At 39.0% G+C, this 10,918-nt stretch overlaps 1 protein-coding gene across 1 annotated transcript in view; it reads right to left on the reverse strand.

Annotated features, from left to right (window-relative positions):
• The window catches only part of LOC104496639 (microtubule-associated serine/threonine-protein kinase 2-like), a gene marked incomplete at both ends in the record, with an annotated part of 34,643 nt that overhangs the window by 2,788 nt on the left and 20,937 nt on the right, over positions 1 to 10,918 (reverse strand). The window contains 2 exons of the mRNA XM_010139789.1: positions 3,758 to 3,967; positions 5,278 to 5,353. Of these exons, the coding sequence (XP_010138091.1) occupies positions 3,758 to 3,967; positions 5,278 to 5,353 (286 nt within the window). The remainder of the gene's footprint in view (positions 1 to 3,757; positions 3,968 to 5,277; positions 5,354 to 10,918) is intronic.

Below are 10,918 nucleotides of genomic sequence, written 5' to 3' on the forward strand. Positions count from 1 at the left end.
GGATATGCAAGACACAGTGCTGTAATTGAGCTAATACACTGATGGAAACCAAAACAATAGAGCTGCAATGCCAAGAACCAATAAATTTACAAGTAGGCTCATATTAAGAAAGCAATCCCAGTCAGAATATCCATTTGCCAATGTGCAGCATCAGTCACCCCAGTACAATACTAACACTCTCCCTTGTTTCTTTCGTTCCGTGCACAGAAACACCTGTAATCCTTCACCTTCCTCACCAACTGCCTACACCTATGCAAAAGCCATTAAACTTCTTTTGGCTAGTTTTACCTTGTCAATGCAGCCAAGTAATAACTGCCTATAACCTTTCTTTTCTCAGTAACCTGAGGTCCTACCCCACCCAAGCCCACCACACAGTAGCAGATAAAGAAGTGAATGTCATATATTCTTTTCTGTAAGTGCTTTATCTTACTTTTCAATATTTTTACTTCAAGTGTGAAGAGTAACCTTCAAGTTGATGTTTTCCAAAATAAAAAAAATATCTTAAATTCATTTTTACATCAAGCTGATTTCAATGATGCAATAGGTAGTAGGTTTTTCTGGCTAAAAGACAATATTTCACACTCCAAACAAGAGCAAATATCTCATTTTCCATAACTAACAAGATTTCTTGACATTTTATTACAAAAGCCAAGATCTAAAAACTTTTAAATGCTGTCTGTTTTATATTTCAACAGCTCATTACCTACATACCCAATTACTCTGTTTCACAGATAAATTTTTGCAGTATAAAGTAGACTCAAACTGCAACATATTAAGAGGTTTTTTCCTATGGTTTGAAATACTGCATGAGTTTAGTTTGTTACCATGTGTTGGAATCAACAACTTAAGAATTTCAAGAGAATCCATTATTTCACAGTAAAACTGTAAGAAAATCTGAGTGTTCCTGCCACTTGCTGATCTCCTTATTCACTCATAAATCATCTTCCCAACCTCTCTATATGTTATAAAAAAGTGTACCATAAAACTACATATCCTGTTGCACAGACCATACAACTGCCCAAGTGACGAGCTTTTTTGATGACCTTCCAGTTTGTATTATTCATATAGTGTGCAACTCCATGTGAATACCTTACAAGCTAAGCAGAAATGGAATAATCTAAACTTGACTCAAACTTTATGCGTTTCAGTTGAGCTCTCCAAAAGAAATATTATCATCAGTTTCTATATATTTAGACTGAAATGTCCTAATAATTTCCTTCTGGAATGCAGTCTGAAGGGCAAAGCACAAACTGGCAAGCAGAGGAAAACAAATATCTTTTAAATATTAAAATATAAAAGAAAAGCCAAGGAACTATGATAGGACAAGACAAAAAAAAAAAAACCACACCAAATGAGAAAGATGTGGAATGAAGCCTTCGGCATTCTTCCACTGTCTTTAATTTCTATGTCCTCTTCCTTCTTTTGTGGAGAGTGTCTCCGCTTGTGGCAAGGCAGATTGGAACAAGATGATCTTTAAGGTCCCTTCCAACTCAAATCATTCTATCATTTTTCCCAGCCTGTTCTGCCTCAATTCTCTCTCCAAGCTTTCCCTTTAATCGTCTCTAACCCACCTTACTTCCCAAAGTAAATCAATTACATTTAAGAGCTGATCCTTCTCTCAACCCCACTCTGCAGAAGATATTAAGGAGGAAGGGGTCAAAGAAAACCCTGAATGTCAAATATGGAACAAGCCCCTGAGATGACCATTGTATCTTCTCCAATAACAGTTCAATGTCATCTTTCCCTGAGCTTAGGAGCAGCAGTATAATGCATGTAGGATCAAGGGGAAAAGGCCATTTGAGATGTACCTTTTGAGCATTTGAGCTCAAAGATGGGATAGGAAAGGAAAAAGCACATTTACCTGACCCACACCTTGCCAAGATCCCAATTAACCTCTTCAGGCCAGAAGACAGGACTGAAAGTGCAGGCTAGAATTGGCCAGACTCAGTTTATTGCTCTTCATTGTCCACACACAGAGTATGAAAATCTGGGAGTGGGAGAATTTCAAGCTCCAAGTATCTGCTACCGGAAGCAGTAAAAGACACTGCAGTCCCCTTGTGTCTCTTTAAATGTATGTTATTTTGCCAAGCACGTGCACCCACTTTTAGTGAAATATTTTCAGCTTCAAAACCATCACTCAAAGAAGTCTGATCCCTCATTTCATAGCTGATGTGTGCAAATACCCTGCTTCCAGACTCTGGAGACATAAGGTGGACCCCCTAAGAAGTGCTCACCTGGTTGCAGACAACCCCTCCCTCTCCACTGCCCACTGCCAGCTGTGCAGTGCCTGCCCTGCTCAGGCAGGACAGCTCAGGAGCCCCCCGCCAGCCCTCGCTGGGCCCAGCAGTTACAGCTGGAGGATGCTTAATCTGCCCAGCAAGGCTAAGCTACCACTCTCAAACTCCAGAAACATTTTCCTCTCTTTTTAAAAGTCTACGAATACTGAACAAGCTCTTTGACTAGAGGCGGCTTCTCAACCCTGGATGGTGGCACCAATGGTCAAACTCTTGCTCAGTATCCAAAGAACACCTCTTCTATACCTTTTTTTACTATTAAATGCACCCACAGTGGTTACCGATATTCCACAGGCAGATGACCATATCGGCCTTCAAGAGATATTCCCTACCTCTGCATTTGTCAAAATGATATTCCCTGTCCAGGCAGAACACCACAAAACCAAACAGGAGTCATTTTTCTCCCATACATAACAAATACCAGGGGAATTATAGCCAGACTCATATAAAGTATCCTAAGATTTCAGCTGACACAATGGAAGATTCTGCAGTTTTCACAAAGCTTTTTATTACAATAATTGTATATTAATAGAGTATTTTTATTCACCTGCCATCTTCTAATGTCTGGCAAGAGTGGCAAAAGGGGCACAAACTAGTGCAATTCATGCCAGCCTATTCATCAATGACATATAAACACATCTTCACCAAATAGATTAAAAATCATCACAGAAAATAAATTATTCCAGGTGTTCAGCTTCTAGGTGCCTCTGTGATATTTGCTATCTGAGATGGCATTCTTCATAAACCCTGTGTTTTCAGCTTGCTGTCTCCTTAAATCACAGCAGAGGATTAGGAAAACATTCCCAAATGGGAGGTCTGGACCCAGCAATTGGTAATAGCACTGACATTTCACAACAGCTATAGCATAAATTGTAAGAGATCGTTTTACTTTAGTATTATTTTCATTTTAAAGGAGAAGAGCAATTTTTTTAATGAGTAGCTGAAGCATATTGAGCATTAAAATTGTGCCCCCTTGTGTATTTTCATATGCTTTGAACAGCACAAAGCACACAGAAGTACTAAAAAGCCCACAACTGGATTAAGTTCAGCTCAAGAAAATCTTTCATGAAAAATTTATAGCAACACTACAAACTATGGTGTTTTCACTGCTTGAAGGCACTATGGTAATTAATAAGTCATTCAGACTCTTGAAGTACATGAAAGAAAAGTTCAGTTACTTCCTTCATCTGGATGAGCCCTATTTTCATAAATGGTAAAGACTGCCTTTGACTTGCTCGTGTGCATATTTAACTTCTGTACAAACGAAGTACACAGGTGAAGTGCTTTGCTCAAATTCACCTGTGGTAGATCAACAGCAGAGTGAAACAACTCGGATCTCCTGACACCCTCCACCCCCTGCCCTTCCCCTGGAATCTATGTCATCTCTCCTAGAATCAAAGCCCTGGCTTATTGTTTAAAGTTTCAGTCAAACTAATACATTCTACTTTCCAGAGAGCACTTACATCCTGAAGAAGTTTCTCCAAGTTTTCCTGCAGCTCATAAAAGTACCGAGAAGTAATAAGACCTTCACGTGATTTATCTAGGCAATCTCTGGCCAGTTCAATAACTTGATGATGAATGAAACTTAGGACCCCATCTGCTAATTGCAGCACGTTCTCTGGAGCATTAGAGGCAATAAACTCAGCCAGCCGTTCTTCCATCTGCGCCGTGGCCTAAGAGTACAGAATAAACAGAAATTATCCTTAAATTTTACTATCCTAGAGCTTGAACATATACAAGTACGGTGCTAAAGTAACACATTCTTAATTCCAAAATGCATGAGGCTTAAAAAATATTCCAAAATACAAAAGCATTTGGCTGAGAATAAAAATAGCATACCATAGGCAGAAGTTATGTTCACATGAGCAAACAACAAAAATTAAATCGGAACACACTTTCTGAAAATGCAAATGACCATAAAAATACCCTGGTCCTGAGGCTGTATTCCTCCCTGGGTCTCCAGAGCAAGGACGTAAGATATGAGGCAGTTTTCAGAACTTTCAGGCAAGACCCTGGAACCTGAAAATCACTGCCCCAAGCAATAGACGCTCAACATTTCTATCGCCATAAGCACACATAGTCTGTCTCCGGAGAAACATCTGGTTTTGCTCTTGGTAGAACAGGAAGGAAGGGCCATATCGACAGCTCTGGGACACACAATCTTCCACGCTCATTTCCAAGAGATATTAACTTTCAAAGCTTGATTCCACAGATTGCAATATTCAGGTTGTTGGGGTTTTTTATAAAAAAATAAACAACTTGCACTTATTTTCACTGTGGATCACTTCAGCACATTTCAGTGTGACAGAATTCAGAGACTGATTTTTCTAAAGTTCCAAGTCTATCTTTATTGTATCACTGGTACCAAAAGCTCCGGTGGCAAACTTGTATTTTGCCAAAGCCTCCAGTATAATTTGGAACGACTTTAAAAGAATACTTCGCATTTCCAATATGTAAATAGGAAGCCTACCAAAACCAAAGAAGTCTCTATCCGTATAAAGCAAATTTAATGCAGTTATACAAGGGAAAAATGAGAGAACGTTATACAACATACTTTGAAATTACTCTAAACCAGCTTTTTAATGTATGAAACTAGGCAAAACATTCCTCTTCCAGTCTTGATCTGATTTGAAATTTAAAAAAAAGAGACAAGGATTAGTTAAAAATATATGGAAACGCTGGCCTCAAAACCAACATAAACAGACTGAGCAGCCAGAGTATGGCCCTTCTCCTTCCTGCAAGTATTTGTTATGCCAATGAAAGACATGAGACATGTAGTAAATAAGGTGTACCTACACAACTACACATTTTTTTGTCTTCTACTGCAGAATTAACAGGTGAAGCAGAGAAGGCAGCTTCAAACTCTCAGCAAAGTGCACTGCTTGGATATCAGAGGTAAGAGCTGGGCTCCTTCTCTAACAAATCAATTCTGAGCTTGGTCACAAGTTCATTGAATATATTATTCAAAAAAGTGATTCCTTACCTTTGGAAACCTTTCTTTGTACACATGATTCATCATTATTATTTCACTGTCAAAGGAAATTGGGGAGCGACCCGGGCTAGAGGAGAAAACAAATTACATTATCATTTACAGTTTCAACATCAACCCCCTCCAAAATCCAGTGCCGGTCATACTCCTGCCACGCTGACTGTAGCCCTTTCAAGGCTTTGACTTCATTTCAGTAATAAGCAGATGCTTAACTTCAGAGAAAATCCTAGCAAGCAATGGCAGTCTGCTAACTCATCTGAAAACTGCTAACACTCCTGTCTTCACCTGAACTCTGGCAGAAACCCACCTATTTTCCATGAATGCAAGCCCTAACACACAAGCATGTTGAGAAATCGGTGCATTTCATGGAGGTCCATTTGTTATCTCCCTTGTTCTCCCGCTGCCCTCCATGGCAGTGCTAGCAGTCCTGCCCAGGAAGAAACCCCTGTTATCTCTGGAATCTCTAGTGACAGAAAGGAGCAGAGTGAAACGCCACAAGGAACTTGAGATGACTTGCTTTCCTTTGTCTGAAGAACACCACGCTACAGAAGGGATGGACGAGCAGTGCTATTCCGTCAAGTCTTACATATAAATACCACAAGCAACAGAATACTTTTATGAGAACTGCAATCCCTTGGGGCGCGATACACCACGGATGCATATGCATGTCTGCATAGGTCAGCAAGCAACTTCAAGGCACACCAAAAACCAGGACACTAAATCTTTCAAATGGCATTTATATTAGCGTTTGGTGATTTTTTTGAAGAAGAGTTGCATCTCATTTCATCACGTCTGACGGTATGCAGTGCTCTGACTCATTCTGCCACTGAGGACAGCCGGAGTGAGGTAATGCAGATAATCCCTAGCTACAGGATCGCCTACAGCATCTCATTTCTCTGGTTAGCTTGTTTTAATGTTCAAAACAAGCAAGGGCTTCAATTATTTGGCATCTTACATGATCATTGTCTTTCTGATTTCAAGGGTACTACATATTGCTATAAATATTTTCTCCATGTCAAAAAACCCCAGTTTTACCTTCAATGAGTTTAAAGATTTTAAACTTTCTTGAGAAGGATGAAATTAATCTCTCTAAATGGAATAAGTGTATTTTAAACTTGGAATACATTACAGATACTACCTTGCTGCTAATCTATTTAAAGGAAAAAACATTCTTTCAGGAACATATATTTACAATTCAAAGAAAGTTTAACTCACTGGCACACGGAATATAGCAATACCATTCTCTCCTCATGCCTGGCAATAGAATTCCATGAATTACATTGTGTCTTGGTTTTATTAAGGTTTATCCCTCAGCTTGGGAAAATGCACTTCAGATTAAGCCTCTCACTGAATCCTTATGTTAAAGGAGAAAAACTGATTTTAATGTTTTGGATACCAAGTAAAAACACATTTTCTTCAATGATTTTTTTGAAGAAAATACCTCTCCTAACATGGCACATAGCTATTTTTAATCAAGGAAAATTTTCTTAATAAAGAAACTTACATTTCTACTTATATGTAATACATGACATAATAAAAAAGGTGTAAGAACATTTACATTTCAGCCTTAGAAGCAAATTCCCCCTCACATCAAATCTGCTATTATCTTAATCCCAAACAATTTGACACAAACACATGACACTTGTTTACTGGCAGTTTATATGAAGCTAAAGAAGATGGTGAACACAGTTATGGAAGAACTTTTTTTCTATAATGTCTTATTTCTCTGTGTGATTTAAGTGGGGTAAAAATTACAAGGATATACAAGCCCTTTGATGTTAACTTTGGAAATATGGAGGCACATACATACTTTAACACTAAAGTAGTCCTACTAGAATTTTTGCATGCTTAAGAAATTGCTGTCTTAGGGCCATAATAAAACACGAGGGGTTTGCCTTTTGCTTTCAAGGCACTTTATTCATGTGGATACAGGAAATAAGAGCTATGCAGAAATCACGCTACTCGAGCTATCCTGACAGCAGACGCGGTGTTTCCTTAAGGAGAGCCACATGATACGGGAGTGGTTTGCATTTACTTTTTGTGTTTAGGATTCTGAAACAAAGTCATTTCTTTGCACACTACTGATTGGCAAGGAAACAAACAGCTCTAATCCCTGAGCTTCCTTGGGCACTGGCAATTTTGTCTCTCATCTTTGGAAGCTGATTGATGCCACTTTTTACCACCTAAAACAACAGAGCATCCAAACAACTCCAGATAAAACTTGGGTTCAAGGTGCAAATTGTCATTCTAAATAAAATTTGCCCAATATAACAGATCAAAATAAATGTCTAACTGGCCACAGGAAGACTGCAACATAATACACTGCATCATCATTTTGTATGTTGATCCTTAGCCTGGGAAATCACAGAAATAACTGGATGGATAACTAACTAGTTAACCAAAGGCTTGCTGCCAGGCACTGCTGGTTACTTCACAGCACCTCTGAGACACAACCAGGTGAAAAAGAAAGCAGGACTGGGCAAGGGAGAATGCAAAGGAATTTAGGGGAAAAAGAAAGGGGAGGGGAAGGTGTTATTTAATATATTTTATTGGCATGACAGCTTTTCAAGTGCAAAAGCTTCACACACCTTTCTAGCACCAAAAATTTCACATACAGAACTAAACCAGGTAACATTTCAAGCCTCACATAGGAACAGATTGTTTTCTGTAAAACAGAGGACATGTACTGGGCACGTGCATAACATTTTAAGACAAAAAGCAGGCTGCTTCTCTTTCCTTGGTGTAGATAGGTAGGTAAAATAAATGATTATTGCCAGTGAGTTTTTCATTTCAGCAGAGCAGACATTAGAAGGATAGTATCTGTCCCCTTAAGCTTAACAGCAGAATGAAAAACTACTCTGCTTTCCCCCCCTATTCACGCTCCCTCCACTTTACGAAACGATGTGCTGGTAGAATTCCAGTGACATCTATCTCCTGCAAAGTTTTCTAGCCTTCAGCTCATCAAAACTCGTGTGTCTTTATCTGATGCTAGAAAGTGAAAATAGCTTCGAGACAGCTAGTTCAAAGAGTAGCATTTATCGTAATAACTAAAATCTTACAAAATCTAGTTTAGCTGTGACTAAATAAAGCTGAGATGTTTATGAATACCTAATTTTTCCTTCACTGTGACAGCTGTATTTATTAGGAAAAAGCAGAGAAGCCAAAGGCACTGTGCTCCCCTCTGCTCATTCACCCTGTACATAAAGGCGTAATTAGGATGTATTTACAGCACATTACCAAGGCCAGTGTCCACAGGAAAATTAAAACCATAGGCCTTAATCTTCTGTCACTTCCGGATACAGAAAATAAGGAATTTTAGAACTAGAGAGCTAAAGTTGTATGAAGTAGAAACTAAGTTAAAGCTTCTGCTGAGGATGAGCAGAGCATCGGTATTGCTCTTACCCCAAGAAAAGTATATATATAAATATTGACCTCATAAAAATTACATTGATATTAGACGTCAGTCAGAAAACTCCCCCTGAAAAAAAAGAGACAATAAAGCAGAAGCAAATACAGCCAAGCTAAATCTGCCAATCAAACTTCAGAGCAAATATGATTCAGTGCTTCACACAGACCACAACAACTAGACCCTGGATCTAATCCTGTTTCTGGACAGGACAATGAGCAAAGGGGACCTGAACTCAGCAGCGCACAAGCCATCTGCTGAATTTATGCACGATAACAGTGAAATATGGCTTCCCACAGAATTACAACAATCAATACCGTGGAGGAAGGCATGTAGAAAATTAAACGTGCAACTTTAGATGACTTGTCAGTATTTCTTCAAGGACTCTTCTTCCTGCATAATCATAACCGAACAGTGCAGAAAGTCCACAATGGGCAGTTCTTCTCGTGCTGCCAGGAAAAGGAATCTGAGGCAAAGCAGGATATACACTAAACTCTTCTTCTCAGGGAACAGGCAAGCGGTGAAACAGAACAGGAAAAGATCTATCTCTCATAGCTCTTTTCTGAGTCATTTCTGAGTTTTATATACTTTTTGATATTTTTTAAATTCATTTTTTGGAATGAATTTAACTGTTTGTGATTGGTTCCGTAAAACATTAAGGGAAAGGGAATACATTTCAGTCACCACCTTTTTGAAAGGCTTTTTTTTTTTTTTTTTTTTTTACAGACTTACACGGGTGCTGCAACTATCTCCTTCGAATACTTGGAGGTTTTTTCTGCATGCCAACAAAAGCTGAGACTGCTTTAGACGGAAAACATGAGGATGTTAAAGTAATGAGCGATACAGAGGGTAAATAAGAATACCCAGTCATCCTCATAAGAGAAAACCATAAAGATGGTGAGTGAAACCAAACGTTAATAAATTTCAAATCAATCAGTTTGAAATTTTTTTTTTAAATGAAGTTCATAGAACTCACTGTCTTGAGAGAGAAAACAAAGAGATCGATACTATCCATAATGTACTTAGAATGCATTTACATAAGAAATAGATGCCTTATGCTTCAGAATACAAAACCATTGTTCTCTGGCAAATCCATGGCTCCATGAATCCCTGCCCTGCAGGGAGCACTGCCTGCTCCTCCACAGCTTGGGGCAGACGGTATTTCCTGAAAGCAGCAGCACGAAGTGATGAAACCACCAAGACTACTCAAAAGGTTAAAGCTGACACTTAAGTGCAGTGAGATGAGAGAGCTCCACAACCTGCAGCATCACTTTTTTAGATAAAAATGGACTATGTGGGCCACTGGTGTGGTTTCACAGCACCTATTCCTCCTTTCCATCTTAGCTATTTCATCGTCAGAAGCCTTTTTTGGCAAGTGGCATTTTCTAGGAGTTGTCTCTATATATTCCTCATGGCAGGATCTAGCATGTTGAAAGTCAGGTTGGAGGATTGCATTTAAAAAGCACTACCCAGCAGAGATGAAGGAGCATATCTGATTAAGGATGATCTCATCCACTTCAACATAAATACAAAAACATCACTGCTACAATCTTCAACCCTTTTTCCCTAGACAACGTTATCCTGAAACACGAAAAGAGATCAAGAAAAATGGGCAGATTGGTGGGCTGTGTGACTGCACAAAGGCAGCTCCTGAAGAAGTCGTTATTAGTTAACTCTACTTTTATCTCTGACATTCTCCACACATTCCCACGTGTGGCTAATCCTTTAGCAGCCACTGAAGGATGACAAGTAAAGAGAACCAAGAAAAGATGGAGGGCAGCATCTATCTAGCTTAAAAAGAATAACGATGACAAGTTTAGTGCAAGAATTCACACTCTCCATGCATTTTATTCCTGGGAGAAAAAATCTTCAGGTTAAGCTCAGGACTGTTCTAAACAAAGTAAATGTAGCCTGGACATCTCTCTGTTGGTCAATAACTAGAAAGTTTGGAAGGGTGTATTACAAAAAAAAGGAAGAGAATTGTTGAGAGATTATATTTAGGATCTACTGCAGGTAATAATGAAATATTCTCTTCTACTGAAGACACACTTAAGCACCAAAATAGGTGGGTCACATGGAAATATGTTCTTTCATTTAGCATGTGAGTAGTGGATCTGGTGGAGATGGATAAGAGAACAGTCTTCTTGCTTTAGTAACCAGCTTTATAAGCTTTTGGATTCCAGCATTGGTCTGGGGCTATCTCCTTCCCCCTCCACAGGAAAACAGCAG

This window comes from Buceros rhinoceros, unplaced genomic scaffold (assembly GCF_000710305.1).
Source record: "Buceros rhinoceros silvestris isolate BGI_N320 unplaced genomic scaffold, ASM71030v1 scaffold14337, whole genome shotgun sequence".
Taxonomy (NCBI): domain Eukaryota; kingdom Metazoa; phylum Chordata; class Aves; order Bucerotiformes; family Bucerotidae; genus Buceros; species Buceros rhinoceros.